General features: G+C 47.2%; 1 protein-coding gene across 2 annotated transcripts in view; it reads right to left on the bottom strand.

Moving 5' to 3' along the window:
• LOC129861164 (adenosine kinase-like) overlaps window positions 1–25803 on the bottom strand; it is a 256964-nt gene that overhangs the window by 132668 nt on the left and 98493 nt on the right. For both annotated transcript variants that reach the window (XM_055932348.1, XM_055932343.1), the window contains exons 5-6: window positions 15783–15955; window positions 13506–13614 (exon numbers count right to left, since the gene is read on the bottom strand). In XM_055932348.1, the coding sequence (XP_055788323.1) occupies window positions 13506–13614; window positions 15783–15955 (282 nt within the window). The remainder of the gene's footprint in view (window positions 1–13505; window positions 13615–15782; window positions 15956–25803) is intronic.

Here is a 25803-nt window from a genome sequence, read left to right as displayed (position 1 = left end):
TCTTATAGCCACTGGTCTTATAGCTACTGGAGTCTTATAGCCACTGGTCTTATAGCTACTGGAGTCTTATAGCCACTGGTCTTATAGCCACTGGAATCTTATAGCCACTGGTCTTATAACTACTGGAGTCTTATAGCCACTGGTCTTATAGCCACTGGACTCTTATAGCCACTGGTCTTATAGCTACTGGAGTCTTATAGCCACTGGTCTTATAATGCCTGGAGTCTTATAGCCACTGGAGTCTTATAGCCACTGGTCTTATAGCCACTGGTCTTATAGCCACTGGAGTCTTATAGCGCCTGGAGTCTTATAGCGCCTGGAGTCTTATAGCGCCTGGAGTCTTATAGCGCCTGGAGTCTTATAGCGCCTGGAGTCTTATAGCCACTGGAGTCTTATAGCGCCTGGAGTCTTATAGCGCCTGGAGTCTTATAGCCACTGGAGTCTTATAGCGCCTGGAGTCTTATAGCCACTGGAGTCTTATACCCACTGGTCTTATAGCCACTGGACTCTTATAGCCACTGGAGTCTTATAGCTACTGGAGTCTTATACCCACTGGACTCTTATAGCCACTGGTCTTATAGCCACTGGACTCTTATAGCCACTGGACTCTTATAGCCACTGGAGTCTTATAGCCACTGGAGTCTTATAGCCACTGGACTCTTATAGCCACTGGTCTTATAGCGTCTGGGGTCTTATAGCCACTGGTCTTATAGCCACTGGTCTTATAGCCACTGGAGTCTTATAGCCACTGGTCTTATAGCGTCTGGGGTCTTATAGCCACTGGACTCTTATAGCCACTGGAGTCTTATAGCCACTGGTCTTATAGCGTCTGGAGTCTTATAGCCACTGGACTCTTATAGCCACTGGTCTTATAGCCACTGGTCTTATAGCATCTGGAGTCTTATAGCCACTGGTTTTATAGCCACTGGAGTCTTATAGCCACTGGACTCTTATAGCCACTGGACTCTTATAGCCACTGGAGTCTTATAGCCACTGGAGTCTTATAGCCACTGGAGTCTTATAGCGTCTGGGGTCTTATAGCCACTGGTCTTATAGCCACTGGAGTCTTATAGCCACTGGTGTCTTATAGCCACTGGAGTCTTATAGCCACTGGAGTCTTATAGCCACTGGAGTCTTATAGCCACTGGTCTTATAGCCACTGGTCTTATAGCGTCTGGAGTCTTATAGCCACTGGACTCTTATAGCCACTGGTCTTATAGCCACTGGTCTTATAGCGTCTGGAGTCTTATAGCCACTGGAGTCTTATAGCCACTGGAGTCTTATAGCCACTGGTCTTATAGCCACTGGTCTTATAGCCACTGGTCTTATAGCCACTGGAGTCTTATAGCCACTGGAGTCTTATAGCTACTGGAGTCTTATAGCCACTGGAGTCTTATAGCCACTGGAGTCTTATAGCCACTGGAGTCTTATAGCCACTGGAGTCTTATAGCCACTGGTCTTATAGCCACTGGTCTTATAGCTACTGGAGTCTTATAGCCACTGGTCTTATAGCCACTGGTCTTATAGCTACTGGAGTCTTATAGCCACTGGAGTCTTATAGCCACTGGAGTCTTATAGCCACTGGAGTCTTATAGCCACTGGAGTCTTATAGCCACTGGAGTCTTATAGCCACTGGAGTCTTATAGCCACTGGAGTCTTATAGCGCCTGGAGTCTTATAGCGCCTGGAGTCTTATAGCGCCTGGAGTCTTATAGCCACTGGAGTCTTATAGCCACTGGAGTCTTATAGCCACTGGAGTCTTATAGCCACTGGACTCTTATAGCCACTGGAGTCTTATAGCCACTGGAGTCTTATAGCCACTGGACTTCTCCTCCTCTTCCACTCTGTATATCACCACTTGGGTGATTCCTCAGCAGCTCTGGGTGCCAGAAAGCTCACCACACAAAGTTCAGAATAGTAGCCAGACGTCCTCACTACGAGCCCTCTGCCTCAGCACTGCTGGATTCCTCCATCTCCCATTCCTCTCACACTTCGGCCTTGGGTCGTGGGGTTTGGGCTGGGCCTGAAGGGCTGGAGGGTTTGGGCCCCCACGCCCAGCCCAAACCCCACGACCCTAGCCCAAATCCCATGGCCCCAACCCCATATCCCAGCCCCACGGCCCAGTCCAAACCCCACGACCCCAGTCCGAACCCCACAGCCCCAGGCCCAGCCCCACGAACCAGCCCAAACCCCACGGCCCAGCCCTAGACTAGAGTGGAATTGGATAATCTCCCTAAAGGCCAGGTTCCAGCCTATAAACCCTTGTCTAGACTCTAGAGTTCCACTACTGCAGGCCAGGCATGGCAGTCCCACTGAGAGCCAATCACCTGCCTGCCCTGTTCAATTAGACAGCTCATCAGCCAATCACCAGACTGCCCTGCAGACAGCTCATTACGTCTCAATTAGACAGGTGCAGCTCCACAGACAGCTACGGCTGCCCCAGTGTGTGCGCGCGTGTGTGTGTGTGCACATCTAGTCGGCTACCCATCCGGCCTCATAATTAACATACAAGGAGTAATCTAGATATGGTTGTTGGCAATTATAAAAGACTACAGACACTAAACGGGACACCCCTTATCACTTGATTAACTCTGATTGAAATCCTATAATTGGAAGCAAGAACGAAAAATAAATAAACCAATAACTAATAAATAGGATCCAGTAAGGTGATGTAATTGAACAGTTATGAATTCATTTTCATCAGAGGCCACTCCTCAAATTATGTTCTCAGAAGATTAGGAACTGGCAGCCAGGTAAAACAAAAAAGCTGGTACTGTAAAACCCTATGGGCCCTGGTTAAAAGTAGTGCACTACATAGGGAAGAGAGGGCCTGTTGGGCCACAGACCAGGTCTAGCAGAATTGTATTTTTATTTTTTACCGTTTTTCACTTTCCAGATGTCGACAGTACTATGGGGTTGAAAGGCCCTGGTGTTGTCCCTGGCTTCAAAATAAAACCTGTTTTTACAAGGTAACGTGGGTGTAAAAGGAGAAAGTTACAACATACTGGTGGAGTAATATAGAGTCCAGACTGGAAGACTGCCAACCAGCCAAATACTGGGCGCCCCAGGCAATTACTCAAGATACAGTGGATTAAAGCAATTATTGTCCTGTTGTAATGTTGTTCAAATTAGAAGTCCCTAAATACTACTACTACTACAGTAGAGTCAGATCACCACCAGCTTCCAGCTCAAAGAGAGTGTTTACTTAACACACAAAAATGTTCTATAAAATATACAGAGCATTTCAAAATGGATAATATGTAGGCTTAACAGCAGCAGCGAGTGTGAACTATGCGGTAGTGTTTTTCCTTTCCTCCATAACAATAAGAAAGAAAGAGGAGAGGATGGATTTGAAACATCTTGGCATTAAAAACACTCAGAATTTTAGGCGTCTTGTTAAAATGTGCTTATTTTTGTCACGACTCCTGCCGAAGGTGGCTCCCCTTCCTGTTCGGGTGGCGCTCGGCGGTCGTCGTCACCGGCATACTAGCTGCCACTGATCCCTTTATTCTCCTTTTATATTTATTGGTTTCACCTGTGTGTAGTTTAGGCTGATTGGTTGGGCTTTATTTACCAGCCGGCCTGCCTGCTGGTTGTGCGGGATTATTTTCGATGTACATGTTGTACACGGCTGTATGTCACGGTTGTCCGTGTGTTTGGGTTTTGCTGGACTGTTTAAGTGTCCCGTGTTTGGGGCATTTGTTTTGGTCGGCGTCTGTTCACTGTTGTGGTGCAATAAAGTAACGCTACCCTGAACTCTCTGCTTCCTGCGCCTGACTTCTTCCCCACTACACCCCGGGCATTACAATTTTGCCAGTAATCACACAAATAAATGTCCCAACATTATGAAAGAGCACCAAGTAATTCCATGTTTATTATTAAGTAAAAATTCCAGACTGAATCTTGGCTAAATCCCATAGATAAGTGAAAAAACCTGTTTCCCAACTGATCCATCTCCATTTATTCACTATACAACCCACGGCCTCATGCCCATCCCAAACAACCCAGGGCCTCAGGTCTATAACCTAAGCCCACGGCCTCAGGCCCATCCCAAACAAAGCAGGGCCTCAGGCCTATAACCTAAGCCCACGGCCTCAGGCCCATCCCAAACCACCCAGGGCCTCAGCCCTATACCTAAACCCACGGCCTCAGGCCCATCCCAAACAACCAAGGGCCTCAGCCCTATAACCTAAACCCACGGCCTCAGGCCCATCTCAAACAACCAAGGGCCTCAGGCCTATAACCTAAGCCCACGGCCTCAGGCCCATCCCAAACAACCCAGGGCCTCAGGTCTATAACCTAAGCCCACGGCCTCAGGCCCATCCCAAACAACGCAGGGCCTCAGGCCTATAACCTAAGCCCACGGCCTCAGGCCCATCCCAAACAACGCAGGGCCTCAGGCCTATAACCTAAGCCCACGGCCTCAGGCCCATCCCAAACAACGCAGGGCCTCAGGCCTATAACCTAAGCCCACGGCCTCAGGCCCATCCCAAACAACCCAGGGCCTCAGCCCTATAACCTAAGCCCACGGCCTCAGGCCCATCCCAAACAATCCAGGGTCTCAGCCCTATAACCCAGCCCCACGGTCCCAGGCACACCCCAAACCCCACGATCACAGGCCCAGCCCCATGATCCCAGGACCAGCCCAAACCCCATGATCCCAGGCCCAGCCTCCCGGCCACAGGCCCAGCCAAAACCCCACAACTCTAGCCCAAATCCCTAGGCCCTGCTAAAACCCCACTGCCCCGGGCCAAGCCTGTGCCCAGCCAAAACTACACAGCCCAAGCCTTATAAACCAGCCCCATGACCCCAGCCCCATCCCAAACCCCACGGTCCCAAGCCCAGTCCCACGGCCCCAGGCCCAGCCCAATATCCCCACCCAAGGCCCAGCCCAAACCCCACGGCCCCAGGCCAAACCCAACCACACATCCCCAGCCCCATAATCGGGTCCCAGCGCTATAACTTGGCCTCAGGCCCAGCCCAAACCCCATGGCCCTAGCCCTATAACCTGGCCTCAGGCCCAGCCCAAACCCCTAGCCCTATAACCTGGCCTCAGGCCCAGCCCAAACCCCACAGCCCCAGCCCTTTAACCCGGCCTCAGGCCCAGCCCAAACCCCATGGCCCCAGCCCTATAACATGGCCTCAGGCCCAGCCCAAACCCCACAGCCCCAGCCCTATAACCCGGCCTCAGGCCCAGCCCAAACCCCCAGCCCTTTAACCCGGCCTCAGGCCCAGCCCAAACCCCACAGCCCCAGCCCTATAACCCGGCCTCAGGCCCAGCCCAAACCCCCAGCCCTTTAACCCGGCCTCAGGCCCAGCCCAAACCCCACGGCCCCAGCCCTAAAACCCGGCCTCAAGCCCAGCCCAAACCCCAGCCTATAACCCAGACCCTCGGCCCCAGCCCTAGACTAGAGTGCAATTGGATACTTCCCTAAAGGCCAGGTTCAAGCCTATAAGCCCTTGTCTGGACTCCCACTACAGCATGCCAGGCATGGCAGTCCCACCGAGAGCCAATCACCTGTCTGCCCTGCTTAATTAGACAGCTCATCAGCCAATCACCAGCCTGCCCTGCAGACAGCTCATTACCACTCAATTAGACAGGTGCACCTCTACAGATAGCTACGGTTGCCCTAGTGTGTGTGCTTGTGCACATCTAGTTGGCTACCCACCCGGCCTTATAATTAAAATATAAGGGAATAATATAGTGACAGCAATTTAACATACAAGGGAATAATCTAGATATAGTTGTTGGCAATTATAAAAGACTACAGACACTAAACGGGACACCCCTTATCACTTGATTAACTCTGATTGAAATCCTATAATTGGAAGCAAGAACAAAAAATAAATAAACCAATAACTAATAAATAGGATCCAGTAAGGTGATGTAATTGAACAGTTATGAATTCATTTTCATCAGATGAGTGTTGGCAATTATAAAATGCCATCTGATTAGCAAGACAAAGATGTGAAATGACATTGTTCCACACAAAAGACATGGCTGTGTAATAAAGAGAAGAGACATCATTACTGTGACACAAGACCTCTAGAGAGTGAGTGTGCGACCCAAATTGCACCCTATTCTCTATATACTGCACTACTTTTGACCGGAGGGCCCTGGCCCAAAGTTGTCCACTATATAGGGAATAGGTTGCCATTTGGGTCACAGTCTCACTCTCTAGAGGTCTTGTGTCAGAGTAATGATGTCTTTTCTCTTGCCTGAGACACTGACAGAATACTGTAGGTAGCACTGCTGACCGGTCGTTGATGGACAGACAGGACTTGGCTAGGAACATCCTTTGTCCCTTAAAACCACCATCATATCCTAAAGAAAGTCTGTTGAAAGAACACTAGGCAGATTTGCACATCACTGCTTAACATCAGGTGGCAAAAAAAAAAAACAGGCAAGGAAAACATTTTGATCCCTCGAGGATGGATCCTAATCAAGATGAAATGCATTTACAAATCTATTTAATATGGCTTGCCAGAAGTCAAACTTGGCATGTAAATGCAGTGGAGATTACATTTCACTGGGAACCAACACTGTAACCGATCGCCTGCAGACAAAGGGGGAAGCTGCCAGTTTTTCCCCTCTTTCCCCTTTCCCTTCATCCCCTGCCTGCGTTCAGCCTCGTGACCACTCACTGGCTATGGGGAAGGACAGTGGCAGGGAAGAGAGGGAAAGGGGAGGAGACTCTGCCTACCTCCATGGCTCAAGGTCAGGGTGAGGACAGTGTGGCGTGTACTGTAAGCGGTGGCCGAGAAGAGGACAGAGGAGGAGAGGACAGAGGAGCAGAGGACAGGACAGAGGAGCAGAGGACAGGACAGAGGAGGAAAGGAGAGGACAGAGGACAGGACAGAGGAGCAGAGGACAGGACAGAGGAGCAGAGGACAGGACAGAGGAGCAGAGGACAGAGGAGGAAAGGAGAGGACAGAGGAGGAAAGGAGAGGACAGAGGAGGAAAGGAGAGGACAGAGGAGGAAAGGAGAGGACAGAGGAGCAGAGGACAGGACAGAGGAGGAAAGGAGAGGACAGAGGAGCAGAGGACAGGACAGAGGAGGAAAGGAGAGGACAGAGGAGCAGAGGACAGGACAGAGGAGGAAAGGAGAGGACAGAGGAGGAAAGGAGAGGACAGAGGAGCAGAGGACAGGACAGAGGAGCAGAGGACAGGACAGAGGAGCAGAGGACAGGACAGAGGAGCAGAGGACAGGACAGAGGAGGAAAGGAGAGGACAGAGGAGGAAAGGAGAGGACAGAGGAGCAGAGGACAGGACAGAGGAGCAGAGGACAGGACAGAGGAGGAAAGGAGAGGACAGAGGAAGAAAGGAGAGGACAGAGGAGCAGAGGACAGGACAGAGGAGCAGAGGACAGGACAGAGGAGCAGAGGACAGGACAGAGGAGGAAAGGAGAGGACAGAGGAGGAAAGGAGAGGACAGAGAAGGAAAGGAGAGGACAGAGGAGGAAAGGAGAGGACAGAGGAGGAAAGGAGAGGACAGAGTAGGAAAGGAGAGGACAGAGAAGGAAAGGAGAGGACAGAGAAAGAAAGAAGAGGACAGAGGGGAGAGGAAAGGGCAGAGGACAGAGTGGAGCGTTAGCCGCAGTCACCTCTGTGCTAATAAGTCGTTGGTTGGCTGATAAGGTGTCAGTTAGTGGTGTGGAGAGCCGCTCCCTTCGCTTTTTGGCAGAAAATTGCAGGGGCTGGCGGGGCAGAGCAGGTGTGTGTGAGTGTGTGTGTGCATGCGCCACTCTGGGGTGTAGCAGGCTGACGTGCCTGCTTGTGGTGCCAGCAGCTAGTGTTGCGCATTATTTTATTTTTTGCTCTCCCCCTCCCTCATCCTCTCCATCCCTCCCCCACTCCATCCCTCCTCCCTTCCGTCCCTTTCTATTTGCTTGCATAGACATGATGCTTCAGTGACTGTAGCTCATCTCAGCTTCCCCTCTGCAGTCAGGGCAAAGAGACACAGCTGCCATTGAATGCTATCTATCTGCTATCTATCTGCAATGTGCTCATGTTAACGGAGTGTGGCAATATTTCAGGTTGCAGGGCTGTTTAAGCAGCTCAATAGCCTGGGTTCAGACATGGGTTTAAATGGTATTTGACATCCTTCAAATACTCTAGGTAAGCTTGATTGAACTCACATGGCACAATGGAAACCAATAGAATAGTCTAAAGTGTGTAAACCCCATCCAACTGGCTTTCCAGAAAGGTTCAAACAAACATATTTGAAAGATTTCATACTATTTGAACCCAGGTCTGCCTGGGTGTGGCTACCAGAGGGGAGGTGTTGGCTGGGTTAGGGAGCTGTCTGGGATGGAAGGGTTCCATGTCTGTGAGAGGGAGCATGACCTAGCTAATTTCTCATTGGGCAGTGAGTTCTCCCGATCAGACTGGTTGGCATGGTGAAGTGTTTCTTGTATCCTGGGGTTGTTTCTGACCATCTGCACCAAGTCATTAACAGGCCTTTTCATAGTCAATTGTTTCACACACACGTCTCTTTTTCATTTCGCAATTACAATGCTCTGGTTTTATTTGGATCAAGCTTGATGAGAAAATAGAGTTGGTTTCCTGGATGTAAATGGTTTTAGACCAGGGCTCTTTATTATGTGTGTGTTTTATTGGCTACAGGAAGTAAAAGCATAGGTTAATTCAATGTGGCATCATGTGGAGTTCACATTACAGGGTACACCCCTCAGTGGTAACAAAAACAAGACTGCGGTATGCTGTGCTGCAGACGTGTGTGTATAGTGTGTGTATAGTGTGTGAGAGAGAGAGAGAGAGAGAGAGAGAGAGAGAGAGAGAGAGAGAGAGAGAGAGAGAGACAGAGACAGAGACAGAGACAGAGACAGAGACAGAGACAGAGACAGAGACAGAGACAGAGACAGAGACAGAGACAGAGACAGAGAGAGAGAGAGAGAGAGAGAGAGAGAGAGAGAGAGAGAGAGAGAGAGAGAGAGAGAATATCCATAAAGGGAAGGGGGGCATGGGGAGGAACACCCCCCCCACCCCCTTAAATTACAGTCAATCATCTAGAGCGCTTCATCTCCTTCACACCCACACAATACAGCATGCCTCCATTTTTGATGCTGGAACACTAGCTTTGGTAAAAACAACAATAACTGTCAAAAGCAACACCGTTCGCTGCCACCTCACCGTTGATATTCAAAACATGAAAAAGATATCCCCTTCTCATCCATTCCCGTTCATCCGTTTATCCAGCTCTTCTTTCCCTCTGCTTTTGTTATTGCTTTTTGTGCAGTGATATGCCCAAGGACCCAGCTTTCCTAGCAACAGAAAGTCTGCCACCAAACATCTGGCTGGAGTTCAACACAGGCTCTCTCTTTGTGAGGAATGGCGGTCACCCCCCCCCCCTCTCTCATTCCCTCCTTCCCTGCTCAGCGTCTGCATGTGTTTCTTTCTCTCTCGTGTGTGTGTGTGTGTGTGTGTGTGTGTGTGTGCATGTGTTTCTTTCTCTCTCGTGTGTGTGTGTGTGTGTGTGTGTGTGTGTGTGTGTGTGTGTGGTCCTGCTACTGGATGGGCTGGTGTAGGAGCCAGATTGGCTTTAGGAGCCCTCTAATAATTATGTTTTCATCCAATCACACCACATAGTAGCAGGCACCTTGAGAACCTCTGCCAAGAATCATCAATCACCTCTTTAACACACACACACACACACACACACACACACACACACACACACACACACACACACACACACAGTCTTGTATAACTAACCTTGTGGGGACACACAATTCAGTCCCATTCAACATCTTATTTTCCTTAACCCCTACCCTACCCTAACCTTAACCCTAAACCTAGCTCCTAACCCAAACCCTAAAACTAACCCTAGCTCGTAACCCTAATTCTAACTAACACTAACACTAATTCTAACCTTAACCCTAAACTCACTACAAATAGCATTTGACCTTGTGGGGACCAAGAAAATGTTCTCTGTTGGTCAAACAATTATAATAATCTGATCCCCACAAGTATAGTGAAACACGTCCACACACACACACACACAAACAGTTAGGTACAGTTCAGGAAGTAAGTAAGGGCCAGGCTGAAGCCGTCACCTAACTGGGGTGGAAGTCAATCAGGAAAGCATTGGTAAAGACAGCTCAGTAATCTGATTTACAGATTAGAGCGTAATCAGACTTTGCATACCAACACAGGACAGAGTCAGTCATTTGATGGAAATCAACAAAGCACATTAATACATGGTGGCAGCATTGTGTTGTGATGCTGGTTGTGATGCTGGTCATTGGTTAGGGTTATGGTCAAAAAGAGTGCACTATATAGGGAACAGGGTGCCATTTGGAATATAGTCGCACAGCATTAAGTGCCAATGGCTGTGGCAGTGGATCTGGATAAGTCCTGTGTAAGTGCCAATTGGACTCTAACAAAGAGAACGATCCCTTGTTTTGACAAAGAGGCCCGAGAGGGATTCCGAGATGCCGTATTCTGATTCCGTCGTGTTGAGATTCTCAGCAGCAACTGAGGGAGTCCCAAATGGCACAGGGTAGACCTTCTTTCTCTCCAATTCCGCAGAGGGAAGAGTTTCCCTGCATGACACTGTCGGAACTGTCAGATGTGGCACAAAAATATATATATGCCAATTTGCAGCGGATGTGCTGTGTTTGCTAATGCTAATCAGAGCCTAAAATAAGATCACACAATCTCTGAATTAGTGAAATTACACATTGACAGTGTGATGTAGTTTACTATTCCTTCGGTTTCTGTTTTCTGACTGAGTGAAGTAATTACAAAGAAACTTGTATAGTTCATTCGACCACAATATTCTCAAGTTAACGGTATCACACCGTTAATAGTGATATGCCAATGTGGAGTTGGGGCCTGGGGTGTATTTGGAACAAAATAACGGTAAAACAAGAGAAGGTGCGGGTCAGGCTATAAAGTTGATTTATGTAGATAATGGACTGTTTAAAGACATGGAATGCAGGGTGATTTTAGGGCTATCATCTAGATGTGAGATCAGAGAGGAAGTTCATCCACTGGAATTAAATCTAATCCTGAAAAGGGAAACACGAGCACCGCTGGCCATTCTACCCCGCCTACCTCTAGTAAGTCAAGACATAACTTTAGTGTGTGTGTGTGTGTTGGGAGGATATATACTGGGATAATCAATCGTCACACTTCTGCAGCACCTGTTGGCTACAATATCGATGGAATGAACACATAACATGCACAACAACTTCACATTGACTTTAAACCGTCACACACAGATGCACAAGGAGAATAGGAAGCCTTGAGTGGTATTATTTGAATAGGTGAGCTACTGTAAGCTCATCTGCCTCAACAAAAGAAGACAAATGAACACCTTGACAATGACTGTGGAATGCCAAGGGGTTCGTTTCCTTTCTACAAAGGCCCTCTTAACGTTTTGTCCTTTTCTGGCAATGGGAGAGAGAAAGAATGTGTGTTTGTGTGTGTGTGTGTGTGTGTGTGTGTGTGTGTGTGTGCGTGTGTGTGTGCGTTTCATTCTATACCTAGAGGATTCGTGATCTCTCCAGGAGTAAAACCCATATGGAATTCCTGGTCTCCGGCAGTGTTTGGAACTGCAGATCTGCGGTCACCAACGCAGAGTTCATCTCAGCCTATGCTGCCCTTCAGTCCCTACACCTTTTGGCCCTGAGAGACATGTATCACGCCAGAGAACACTGCTACCCCAGCTGCTCTCTCTTTACCTGACTATGTTCTCACTCATAGTCCAAGAGCATCTGGTCATCCCTGACCACTGGCTGCATCCCCTCTGACTTCAAAATTCCTCAGAGTTTCTCCCCTCCTTGAGAAACCAACACTCGACACCTCAGACATCAAAAACTATAGATTCATATCCCATTTTCCGTTTCTTTCCAAAACACTTAAACGTGCTGTCTCTGACCAACTCTCTCGCCATATTCCTCATAAAAATCTTCTTGACCCTAACCAGTCAGGCTTCAAGATGGGTCACTCAACCAAGACTGCTCTTCTCTACGGATGTTGTAGAGCATGAACCTGTAGGAGCAAGTCACTGCTTTGATGTTTGCCAAGAACGACAGGGTGTTTGTTGTCCAGGGTCACGCCAAGGTTCTTTGCACTCTGGGAGGGGCCCACCATGGAGTTGTCAATTGAGAGGCCATCCCCGGGAGGAACAGCAGCTCTGTCTTGTCGTGGTTGAGGTTGAGGTTGTGGGCTGACATCCAAGCTGAGATATCTGCCAGGCAGGCAGAGATGCATGTCACCACCTGGGTGTCAGAAGGGGGTAACGAGACCAGTAGTTGAGTATCATCTGCATAGCAATGATAGGAGCGACTGTGTGAGGATATGACGGAGCCGAGTGACTTGGTGTATAGAGAGAAGAGGAGAGGGCCTAGAACCGAGACCTGGGGGTCATCAGTAGTGAGAGTACGTGCGCAGACAAAGATCCTCTCCAATTCACCTGGTAGGAGCAGCCTGCCAGGTAGGATGCAATCCAAGCGTGTGCAGAGCCTGAGGTACCAACCCTTAGTTGGTAGAATCTGATGGTTCACTGTGTTGAAGGCAATGAATATATCTAGGTGAATGAGAACAGAAGAGAGGGAGTCCGCTTTGGAAGTGCGGAGAGCCTCCATGACACAGAGTATGACTCTACCTCACACAGGAAGCAACATCGGTCCGAATCCAGGCATTTGTCATCTCCCGTCTGGACTACTGCAACTCTATTTAAAATGACTCTTGCATTGTAAATATGGTACTGGAACTGACCCTGTATATAGTATGCTTACTTACTTTATCGTGTTCTTATTTATTTTCTCATGTGTTTTTGTTCTACCTTGTTATTTTTAGTATTTTAGTATAGTAAATTGTTATTGATTATTGCATTGTTGGGTTCAGAGCTTGCAAGAAAGGAATTTCACTGTACTTGTGCATGTGACGTTGAAACTTGATCCAGCTTGTGCCATCAAACCCCAGCAACTTATCCAAAACACTGCAGCCCGTCTGGTGTTCAACCTTCCCAAGTTCTCACATGTCACCCCGCTCCTCCCCACACGCCACTGGCTTCCAGTTGAAGCTCGTATCCACTGATCGTGGTACTTCCCTACGGAGCAGCAAGAGGAACTGCCCTTCCTACTTTCAGGCTAAGCTCAAACCCAACCCGAGTACTCCATTCTGCCACCTCTGGTCTCTTGGCCCTACGGGAGGGCAGCTCCCTCTCAGCCCAGTCCAAGCTCTTCTCTGTCCTGGCACCCAAATGGTGGAACCAGCTTCCCCCTGAAGCTAGGTCAACCGAACCTACCCGACCTCTTCAAAGAGTATCTTAAATTATAATTTCTGCCCCCTTACTAGCATTGACTTTGCTGATAGCTTTGAGGAAAAATGTATTTACTATGACATATGAGGTTGTCCCACCTAGCTATCTTAAGAGCGTAACTGTAAGTCGCTCTGGATAAGAGCATCTGCTAAATGACTCAAATGTGGAGTCATTTGAATGTAGAGAGTGATTTTAATCACTTTTTTGTCACTTACCGCTATATAATAGACCTTGGCTTTCTCAACCAGCTCCCAGTTGCCATCCAGATCCAGGTGTTTCTCCTTGTTGTAGCAGTTTGCTGCTGCCAGGTTAGCAACCAAGGACCTGCACAGACACAGCCCATAAATCACAAAAGGGACCTGCACAGACACAGCCCATAAATCACACGGCCCGCTCGCCAATCATCCATCTTCATTCCCAACTCCAAAAATATCCCCAAAACACCAGCATCAGACCCAGGCTGCGACCTAAATTTCTCCCTATATAGTGCACTGTTTGACCAAAGCTGGTCAAAAGTTCTGCACTATAATAGGGAATAGGGTGCCATTTGGGATGTAGCCCAGACACTTTCCTCCATGATGTAAAAGGATGATAATGCGTAGAGTAGAACGTTAGGTGCAAGGTGAAATAAATACAGTTTCTGTTATCAAAAACTTTAATTGGTTATCACAGAGACAGTCTGACCTGGCCATAGGGCTCTGGATAAAAGTAGTGCACTATTAGGGAATAGGGTGCCATTTGGGATGCAAACAGAGACACAGGTCTCCAACAGAGAATGGGATTGAACACATTCAAGGCTAACAGTGAACAAAGGTTCTGCTTGAAATAATGTCACATTATCATGTCACCTCTTAAACTTTTTTCACTAATACTCAGGCCCCAGTCAATCTGAAATTATGCCCTATCCCCGGCCTATATAGTGCACTATTTTTGACAAGGGCCCATAAGGTCAAAAGTAGTGCACTATGTAGGGAAATAGGTTGCCATTTCAGATGCAACCACAGTCTTCACCTCATCTGTTGTGAGGATGTGAGATACTGGAGGTGATACTGAGACAGAGGCACTTTTATGTATGGGTTGTCCTGGGAATCAAACTCACTATCCTGGCGTTGCATTGAGCCGTGGAGGACAAGGGAGCTACAGAGGTGTGTGTGTTAGAGAAAAAGACCATATGATGAAGTTTCTGAAGAGCGAGATTGGCAAGCGTAATCAAAGCAGAGGTTATTACACACTGACTGGCTGGAATCTCCCTCATAACCCAGCCCTACCGTGACCTTTAACCTGGCCTCCTGAGCTGTCTGTTAAACACCTGGAAGACATATTACAGGACTCCTTTCCTGAAGCACACAGACTGACCTTTTCAGGTGTCAGAGCTCACATCAAACAAGCCCCACTAAGAGAGCTCGTTCACTGGGCCTGTCTGCCAGGCCGACAGGGCAGGCCAGCCGCTAGAGACTAACACAAACACACACACCCACACGGTGAGTGACACCTCCAGTAGCAGGAGATGAAAGGCCAGACAGACTGAGTCTTTACTGAGGACTTATTGATCCACACCTGGCCCTGTGTGTGTGTGTGCATGTGTGTGTCCTCTGCTGTGTGTGTGAGACGTGTTGATGATGACAGCAGCGTGAGAAGCGGTTGACAGTCTGAGGATCAATACTACTGACAGATAGGAGGGGTCTGACAGGTGAGGAGAAAGATCCAAATACATCTAACAATAATAATAATATAATTTGCTTATATTTGTCCTGTTTCACACATGTACAAGTGCGTATTATATGCAGGTGTAAAAATGTTTTTCCATGGTCAGCCATTATCAAAGGCGACCTTGGAGCAATCGGCTCGTGGATTCAAACTAGCAACCTTTCGGTTACTGGCCCAACGGTCTAAGCGCTAGGCTACCTGCCGCCCTAGTGTTGCATCTACCCTCCCGTGTTGCGTCCCAAATGGCACCCTACTCCCTATATAGTGCAATACTTTTGAACAGGGCCAAGAGGGGTTGTGGTCAAAAGTAGTGCACTATGTAAGGAATAGGGTGCCATTTGGGCCACATCCTCTGTGTCAGCCTGAGCGTGTACTGTAGATGGGTGACAAGACGAGTCACTGGGGCAGCAAGGTTCCACTAAAGTGGAAGAAATGTACAGTAAGTGCTTTCCTTTGATGAAAGACGACCGACTAGCATTTACGTATGACGAGCCGTCACCATTTAACGACTCTATGAACTTGAAATGCACCGAAATTACTCTTGGGGGACAGATAATTGGGACTTACACCAGGTTCTCGCTCCTTCCTCCTGAAGTGTGCACTAGTTCACTTCTCCCCACTTAATTTAAAAGCATTGGATTGGTGTAGGCATGGGCTAGAGGGAGGGAGTTTCAATACCAGTCAAATCCATGACGGGAAGTGAACATGGGCACACTTCAGGAGAAGGAGATTATTGGGACGCAACCGGTGTTGCTTAGCTTAGAGCTGATTGGATGAGGCCTGACCTGTTGTCCCCGGTGATGCAAGCAGCGCAGGTTCCGGTTGGCTCTTGGGTCTGTTGGTAGTAGCGAGCGTCTACATGGGCTTCCTCAGCCTTCTGTTTCAGGATCTCTCCAAAGTGGTCCGTCCCGATGCAGCCAAAGAACGTGGCCACCTTGTGAGGCGTCTGGATCATCCACTAGAGGAGAAAGGAAAGGAACTGTCAGCACGTTATCCACTACAGAGGAGACGGGAGAGAAACGTTCTGTACATTATCCACTACAGAGGAGACGGGAGAAACTGTCAGTACATTATCCACTACTGACGAGACAGTAGAGAATCGGTCAGTACAGTATCCACTACAGAGGAGACAGGAGAGAAACGGTCAGTACATTATCCACTACAGAGGAGACAGGAGAGAAACTGTCAGTACAGTATCCACTACAGAGGAGACAGGAGAGAAACTGTCAGTACATTATCCACTACAGAGGAGACAGGAGAGAAACTGTCAGTGCATTATCCACTACAGAGGAGACAGAGGAGACAGGAGAGAAACTGTCAGTGCATTATCCACTACAGAGGAGACAGGAGAGAAACTGTCAGTGCATTATCCACTACAGAGGAGACAGGAGAGAAACTGTCAGTGCATTATCCACTACAGAGGAGACGGGAGAGAAACGTTCTGTACATTATCCACTACAGAGAAGACGGGAGAGAAACGTTCTGTACATTATCCACTACAGAGGAGACGGGAGAGAAACGTTTTGTACATTATCCACTACAGAGGAGACGGGAGAGAAACGTTCTGTACATTATCCACTACAGAGGAGACGGGAGAGAAACGTTCTGTACATTATCCACTACAGAGGAGACGGGAGAGAAACGTTCTGTACATAATTCACTACAGAGGAAACAGGAGAAACTGTCAGTACATTATCCACTACTGACGAGACAGTAGAGAATCGGTCAGTACATTATTCACTACTGACGAGACAGTAGACAATCGGTCAGTACAGTATCCACTACAGAGGAGACAGGAGAGAAACTGTCAGTGCAGTATCCACTACAGAGGAGACATGAGAGAAACTGTCAGTACATTATCCACTACAGAGAAGACAGGAGAGAAACTGTCAGTACAGTATCCACTACAGAGGAGACAGGAGAGAACACGTTAGTAGATTAGGTATACTGACCTGTGTTGCTCAGTGGTAGAACATAGCACTTAAAACCCCAAGAGTTGTCGGTTCAATTCCCGCTGCTGCCACCCATATAACAAATGTATGCACGCATGACTAAGTCACTTTGGATAAAAGCATCTGCTTAACCCCCTAAGGTTGATGTCTGTGCCACCGCCAAAATCTAATCAGCATAATACAAACATCTCCATCAAAATCTGTCAGTTAGAGAGCTGGTTTTTTGGATGTGTCTCAATCCACTGCATTCGCCTATGTGGCACTTCAGCATCTGCGGTGAAAGGTGACAGAGTTAGAGCGGTCTTTGTCAGACAATGAGACTTCCCGAAAATCGTTCTTCTCACAAAATCGTCTGTAGCATCCGAATAGTTTGGGCAAATATATATATATATATAATCCCGATCTTTCTTATACTGTATCTCTCAGATATAGGACAGACACATCAGAACAAACTTCCTTTCGATTTTTTGTGAGGACGATCTGTTGTTCCATGTAGTGAATTTGTTAATTCAATGCGTTTCTATGGGCTAATAGCAGTAGGGCCCAAAATATTTTTGGGATACATCAAGGGGTCATAAAATTATAAAGCAAAAAGTTCCTTGGTATGACCTGCTTAAAACATTCCATATAGTGCATTCAGAAAGTATTCAGATCCCTTCACTTTCCCACATTTTGTTAGTTACAGCCTTATTCTAAAATGCATTTAATGTTTTTTTTCTTCACATCAATCTACACACAATACCCCATAATGACAAAGCGAAAACGGGTTTTTAGAAGAAAAAAAATATATATATAATAAAAATAAATAAATAACTGAGCCTCTGAGACTCGAAATTGAGCTCAGGTGCATCCTGTTTACATTGATTATCCTTAATGTTTCTACAACTTGATTGGAGTCCACCTGTAGTAAGTTCCATTGACTGGACATGATTTGTAAAGGCACACACCTGTCTATATAAGGTCCAGCAGTTGACAGTGCATGTCAGGGCAAAAACCAAGTCACGAGGTCGAAGGAATTGTACGTAGAGCTCCGAGACAGGATTGTATCGAGGCATACTGTAGATCTGGGGAAGGTTACAAAAACATTTCTGCAGCATTGAAGGTCCGCAAGGACACAGTGGCCTCCATCATTCTTAAATGGAAGAAGTTTTGAAACACCAAGAGCTGGCCACCTGGCCAAACTGAGCAATCTGGGGAGAAGGGCCTTGGTTAGGGAGGTGACCAAGAACCCGATGGTCACTCTGACAAAGCGCCAGAGTTCCTCTGTGGAGATGGGAGAACCTTCCAGAAGTACAAGCATCTCTGCAGCACTCCACCAATCAGACCAGACGAAAGCCACTCCTCAGGAAAATGAACATGAAAAGGCACCTAAAGGACTCTGAGAGAAACAAGATTCTCTGTTCTGATGAAAATTAAGTTTAAACTCTTCCAACAGGACAATGACCCTAAGCACACAGCCAAGACAACGCATAAGTGGCTTCAGGACAAGTCTCAATGTCCTTGTGGCCCAGCCAGAGCCCAGACTTGAAGCCGACCAAACATGTCTGGAGAGACCTGAAAATAGCTGTGCAGAGACGCTCCTCATCCAACCTGAGAGGAACTAGAGAGGATCTGCAGAGATGAATGGGAGAAACTCCCCAAATACAGGTGTGCCAAGCTTGTAGCGTCATCCCCAATAAGACACTCAAGGCTGTTAATCGCTCCCAAAGGTGCTTCAACAGTACTGGGTAAAGGGTCTGAATACTTATGTAAATGTGATTTTTCACAGGGCTTAGAGTCTAAAGAATGATGGCATTTATTATTATTATCATCATCCTGGGCACCTTCCGCATCGTGCATCATATGCATAGCCCCTCATTGTCTTCTCTCTTGCATAGTATATTATATTACAGGTGTTTAATGTCATCAAATATGTAAAGACAGGGAGAAATGTTAAACAGAGTTAAAGAAATAGAGAAGGAAGTGTCTGAGTAAAATTAGTTTGTTGATGGCTTACATAGCTTCATGGAAAGATGTAGCTTTATTTAATGTGCAGCAGGCTAGTAACAGAATTAAACAAACCAATAACTGTCCCACTCTACACAGAGACTCTATTCTGTCCCAGGCTCTCCTCCACACTCTAGTCACACACACAACACACACACTGAGCTAAAAACAGTCCCACATCCTTATTTACACAAACCCCATATTTCAAGGTTTCATCGCCATTCTACTTCTGCAAACATAGGTAGTCTGTGTGAAAGAGAGAGTACCTGTCTAACAGGGACACCTGATTGGTTAGGAGCTCCGCTGTTACTTCCTGGTACTGACATGCCTAATGTACTGGGTGACTTTTACCTTAGTGATGAGAGGAGCTGCTCTCATCCTCCTACTCTCAGGTTTAACCTCCAAAGATGTATTGACGTACTGGTGTGTGTGTGTCTCTCATTTGTGTGTGTATTGTCTGCGTGTGTATACTGTGAGTGTGTGCGATGTTTGCTCAATTTCCATCTAGACGGCTCGTGTTCTGTTTTGTTGCTGACTGGGGCCCCTAGTGAATGAGATGTTGCTGCTTCCAGGGATGACCTGTATACGTGTGAAATTAATCATTTCACACAACCAAATAGCATCTCAGTGGGAAAGAAAGAAAAATGCATTTTCATCCTCAGATACTCTTCCTTTCTGTCTCTCTCCTTCCTGCCATTCTTCTCTATCTCTCCTGACATTTTTCTCATGCTCAATCTCTCTACCTCTTTCGATCACTCTCGCTATTTTTCTCTCCTCTCACTCCCTCCCTCTCGCTCTTTTCCTCTCCCTTGATTTCCTGACATTTCGCCCTCTCCATATCCTTCTCTCTCTGGTAAGTAACCAGAAATAAACAGTGTGGAGAAAATATCATAGAAGCACGGTTCAGGTGTGCTTTTAGACCGAGTGGCTTCGGTATGTTTGGGGTTTAATGGATTCTATTTGGGAGACGCAAAATGAACAGTAATTAGAGAGATGACGGTTCCGCCATATGTCGAGCCATGTCGCTGCCATGTGTTGAGCCATGTCCCTGCCATGTGTCAAGCCATGTTCCTGCCATGTGTTGGCTTGACTCATGCTTCATTCCCCTCAGCCTCCTTACTCACGAAGACAAACCCACGCAGGCGTAAGCACGCATATACACGCAAACATATGCACACGCACACAGAGTGACGTACACAGCGACACACACATCGAGACAGGCAGATAAACAAAAAGAACCACAAACACACACTTATTCGCCCAAGACCTCCTGCTGCAGGCACCGCACACACTTATCAAGGTCAGTGGCTGGGGTACACGTCAAGTCCAATCTGATTTTACCAATGTTGCAGTGATGAGCTCCCAAACCAAGGTCAGCCAGCCAGTCAGGTGCTGCAGGCTATAAACAATGTCACAGTCACAAATGGCACCCTATTTGCAAATATAGTGCATTACTTTAAACCTATAGGGCTCTGACCAAAATTAATAGACTATATAGGGAATATTGTGCCATTTGGGACACAGCTATTACAGCGAGCAGAGCTGTGTGTGTGGAGCACAGAAGGCCCCTTCATTTGCAGGCCTCAGGTGGGAATAGAGAAGGGCCATTCAGGGGCCCCCTACCGCCCCTCTGAGGATGCATGATGAACAGTGTTTCCCCTAGGATTATTTTCAGCAGCGGTGGCAGAGTTAGCGGGGGGTGGGGTGGGTGGAGGTGGCGGGTGATTCTGTTACAAAAAAAGGGTTGATTCTGTTACAAAAAAAGTTTTCTGGTGAGTGTTTTGCATTTATCTGTGTCGGATCTGGTGGAAACTGTTATAAGTGCGTGCCTGTAATTAACGAGCTTAACACACGTTATAAAACACATTTTCAAAAGTTTGTTGTTTTATTACATTAAGTATTTCAAATGTCATGGCATAGCCATGTGTGTGATTTCACAAGGATAATCTAATAACATTTATAAACTGGGTGGTTCGTGCCCTGAATGCTGATTGGCTGACAGCCGTGGTATAAATCAGACTGTATACCATGGATATGACAAAACATGTATTTTTACTTCTCTAATTACGTTGGCAACCAGTTTATAATAGCAATAAGGCACCTCGGGGGTTTGTGATATATGGCCAAAATACCACGGCAAAAGGCTGTATCCAGGCACTCCGCTTTGCGTCGTGCTATATTGGCCATATACCACACCCCCTCGGACCTTATTGCTTATGTATATAACAATGCTTTTTCAAAATAAGCGCCCAAAAATATATCTCCAGAAATAAACATTCACTCAAGTAATTGAATACTAACGTCCGTTCGGATATCTGGATAACAGTGCCCATCCCTAATAAATATGTGTATATCGTTGTCAGTACAAGCATGTGGGGGAAAAAATGCTATATTATTTTAGTCCTGCCTAGGAGTACTGTAGGTTGTTAGACCAATTAATCTTCTAAACTGTGTCTGTAATGGCACCCTATTCCATAAATAGCTCCCTACTTTTGACCAGAGCCAATGCACTATATAGGCAATAGGCTGCCATTTGGGACACAGCCTCCATCTCCATCCCTGGAACCCTGCAGACAACCCCTATCCATTCCCAGATTAGGGGAGATAATACTTCTATTATGACCAAAGCATTATCTGTAGGGTCGTGTGGAGGTCAACCAAACCTGCGCCGGGTATTCATGCTCAGTCACATCCCAATTATACTGCAGTGGCACAGGCAGAAATTGGCAAATGTACATCAAGGCGCTTCATTACGAGGGCCGCGCCAGTGAAATTAAGCAGCAGATGAGACAGAGAGAGAACTGGCCCCAGGCGTCATGTTAGAGAGAGCAAGAGAAGAGATGAGAGAGAAAAAGGGAGGGGGAGAGCGGGATGAGAGGGAGGGAGGGAGAGAGAGAGTGAGAGAGGGGGATCTGGCCCCAGGCGTCATGTTAGAGAGAGAGAGAGGGATGAGAGAGGGGGGGAGGGTCAGAGAGATAGAGAGAGTGAGAGAAAGATAAGGAGGTATGATAGAGGGGGGAGAGAGAGTCAGATAAATAGAGGGGGAAAGAGCAAAAGCAGAGAGAAAGCACAGAGAGAAAGAGAGAGAGAGAAAGAGAGAGAGAGCACAGAGAGAAATAACAGCTTGTTCTCAAGGTGCTGGGAGGGAGTCTGTATCTCACACTGTGTGGCTAATGTATATTTGCTTAACTAGGAAAAACACTGGTCGGTCCCCAAAGATGAATAAGTTCCCCTGGTATACCACTGTGGAATATCTCTAGGTACGGACACACGCGGCAGGAGAACACCATGCAAATACTAGAGTAAAGAAATGAGAATGCGTCCCAAATGGTACCCTATCCCCTGTATAATGTACTACTTTCTTTACAAGGGCCCATAAGGTTCTGATCAAAAGTACTGCACTATATAGTGAATAGTGTGCCATTTGAGACACATACAGAATATGGAATCCTACTAGCTGAGGGCAAAGTGATGATGATGAGTATACATTATGTTAAATGGTGAATAAGAAGTCTGGTGTATTTTACTGTTTGGCTTCCATTTATCCACAACCCACCCTATCCTCCCTCCGCCTTCTCATAGCCCAGGGGCCCCCCAGATAGATATTAATTATGACATCTTGTGGATGCGCGGAGCCCCACTTTGGGAGTTGACCTGTGAGCCCCTCTCCCCTCAACATCCAACAGCTGCCAGTCTTCACTAGGAGGAGAGAGAGAAGAAGGGAAGAAGAGGAGAGGGGAGAGAGAAGAAGAAGAAGAGGCAGATAGCAGGCGCTCCGCATGGCAGGTTCCAGGAGGGCAATTACGCAGGCCAGATGAGACGAGGAGACAGAGAGGAGAGTAGCACCAGTGTTTGGGAGTTGAGCCGCTTCAGACTGACTGCTTGTCATTAACACTATAAGCTATTACTTTCTCCCTCTCGCTCCTTCTCGTTCCCCTCATCTCACTCGGTCACTTTACCCCCCCCCCTCTCTCTCCCCCCCCTCTGTCTTTCTCCTGCTCCCTGCTGTATATTGATTACCTGCTAAAATTTGCACCCTATTCCCAATAAAGTGCACTACTTTTGACTATGGGCCTTGAAATAGGGTGCTATTTGGGAGGCAGCCTGTGTCTGGTTTCTAGTCCTCCCCTAGGGGTCAATGGAGTTTCTTGTGAGTCGCTCTGGAGAATAATCACTGCACTATTAATGATGCAATTCCAATGCAATAGAACTGAGATCCGCTGAGGACTCCGTCTCCGTGCATCACAACAGGGCTTTGGGTTTGATAGATGAGGCTGTGTTGTATCCTACAGCTCCACAACAAAAGGCCTTTGCACCCCCAACAGAAGCAGAGGGCAATATGTCTGGTATCCAGCCACAGCCAGTAAGCCCTCTATAACAGTTATCACAGCAGTCCAGTTCACTTGAGTTCACCCTTTATAACAAGGGCAGTGAAGACTCGTTGCACGCACACACACACACTCCCCTCAGCAGCAGAGTCCTCTACAGATGAACATGTCCGTACCTAATGACGGCCACATTAATTATAGGCTTATCAAGCTGGCTAAATTCAATAGGCTATTTATAGAGGACTAAAATAGCCTCCTCAGTGAAGTGGCTCAGCTCTGGCTCCAGGGTGGTCAGGGAACAGGACAGGCTGTTCTCACACACACACACACACACACACACACACACACACACACACACACACACACACACACACACACACACACACACACACACACACACACACACACACACACACACACACACACACAGCTCTGTCCTTAAGAGTCCAGTCAGAGGTGAAACAATATCCTGGTTGGTTTATATAAAACAACAACATCTGTCCCCTGTCACTGATGCGTTATAAACCAGAGACCGCGGGGGTCGAAGGTAGAGTGAAGGGGGCCCGTCAAGAAGCCCTTACATTGATGAGGTCTGGCAGATTCCATTAAATCACTCTTTCCTGTAAAGTGCCAGCCATCAAAGCCAACCGGCCGAGGAGTTTTCAGTCAATCGGGTAACACACAGCCGGCCGTTTCCCCCCTCTTCCTCTTGGGGGCTGATCCTCTGGTCAATAACTGCTATCAGTTCAATTTCATGCACAGTTAGCCGTGTTGGGGGCTAGGGCACCGCTTCCTTTGCGCCGCTCGCTCAGGGGTTGCATATGTTGTTGTTTTTTTCACTTCTGATAAGTGGGGTGGGGACTGGGACCTGGAGTGGAGGGAAGTATTAAATACTATATAGCTCTATAGCTACAGGCCTAAGTAGTGTTGCCTGTCTTGACACCGTTACTCTCCTCTACTCGCCAGTCACCACCATGGCTCCCTGCCAAAGCCATTAACAGTCTCTGTTGCTATGGAAGAGAGGTTGAGAGAAGGAGAGCTGTAAATGATCAACGTGATAACAAGCTGATTATCAGGGCTTGCTGCCAAAGCCATTAACAGTCTCTGTTGCTATGATAGAGGGAGGTAGAGAGATAAAGAGAGCGAGATGAAGAAAGAGCACAAGAGAGAGATGGAGAGAGAGCGAGAGCGTGATGAAGAGGGAGAGAGCGAGAGAGAGAGTGATGAAGAGGGAGGGAGCGATTGAGAGAGAGCGAGAGAGAGTGATGAAGAGGGAGAGAGCGATTGAGAGAGAGCGAGAGAGAGAGTGATGAAGAGGGAGAGCATAATTGAGAGATGAAAATGATCAACACTATAACGAGCTGATTATCAGTCAAAGACATGGATAAGCGCTCCTCTCCAACATGAAGTTGTTTGTAGTCAAATCACTCAGACTTTTTCTTGTTCTAATGAACACAGACAGCATAACATAATTCCCTATATGAACGACACATTTCAAAAATCTATACAATTACACAATAGTTTTTCTTAGCATGGACATGGATATCAGGCTCATCTCTCAACATGGCATCTTTTACTGTGAGTGATGTTACCCGGTTGCCTTATACACTTCCCCCCCCACTGTTACCACTATTTACTGGCAACTAGGAGAATATCATAGTAAAGCTGAATCTGATAAGATTGCCTCGGTGTAATCAACCATGTTCTAAATCTGACAAAGATCTCTCTGGATCAGAGGGGCGCCATGATGCAGCATCCGTCCCTGGGAAGAATGTGTGTTGTGTTGTTGAATTGTTCTCTGGCCACAACATGGCACAAGCACGCCCAGCCAGAGAAGGCTGGCATTCGTAATGCATCTTAGAGTAGGAGTGCTGATCCAGGATCAGTTTTTGTATTTTAGATCATAATGAACACGATTATATGGACAGGGGGGACCTGATCCTAGATCAGCAGAGGGTTGAGGGAGGCAGGATGTCTCTTAGGTGCGTGATGAAGATCAAACCAGATGACGCTACACTACAACTACGTGACAATCTACAGGTTGTGATTCTAAGCACAGGAAGAATGTCATTATCTCTCTCCATCTCTCCTCTTCACACAGGTATCAAAGGGTGAATTCAGATCAGTGAGCTAGCATGCAAAACACTCCCCAACACACACACACACACCTCTCTGTAGTATCTTCGCGCTGCATGAGAATCCGAGATGTGTCAATGTGTTGCTATCTCCCGGCGCCAGGTTTATCTAGAAGAGGAAACTAGATTCTCTCTCTCTCCGCTGCTCTCTTGTTAAACACGCAGCCTTGATTTTTTTTTAGGCACTCGGGGGTTGAATTGTTTACCGGATAAACAAGGTGATGTTGTCTCAGTCACAATCTGATCCAAACTCCCCCAGATCTCTCTCAGTGCCACAATAGAGGCCTTCTTACCTGGCTGCTACTGTTTACTGTGTAGTAGTACACCTGAGGAGTGAGCTCTGATACACTGAGTGAGTCTAAAGAAGTTATGCGGAGCAGAGCAGAGCTTACAAAGATACCCATC

This window comes from Salvelinus fontinalis, chromosome 1 (genome assembly GCF_029448725.1).
Source record: "Salvelinus fontinalis isolate EN_2023a chromosome 1, ASM2944872v1, whole genome shotgun sequence".
Classification (NCBI taxonomy): domain Eukaryota; kingdom Metazoa; phylum Chordata; class Actinopteri; order Salmoniformes; family Salmonidae; genus Salvelinus; species Salvelinus fontinalis.
This window is presented reverse-complemented; position numbering and strand designations above follow the sequence as displayed.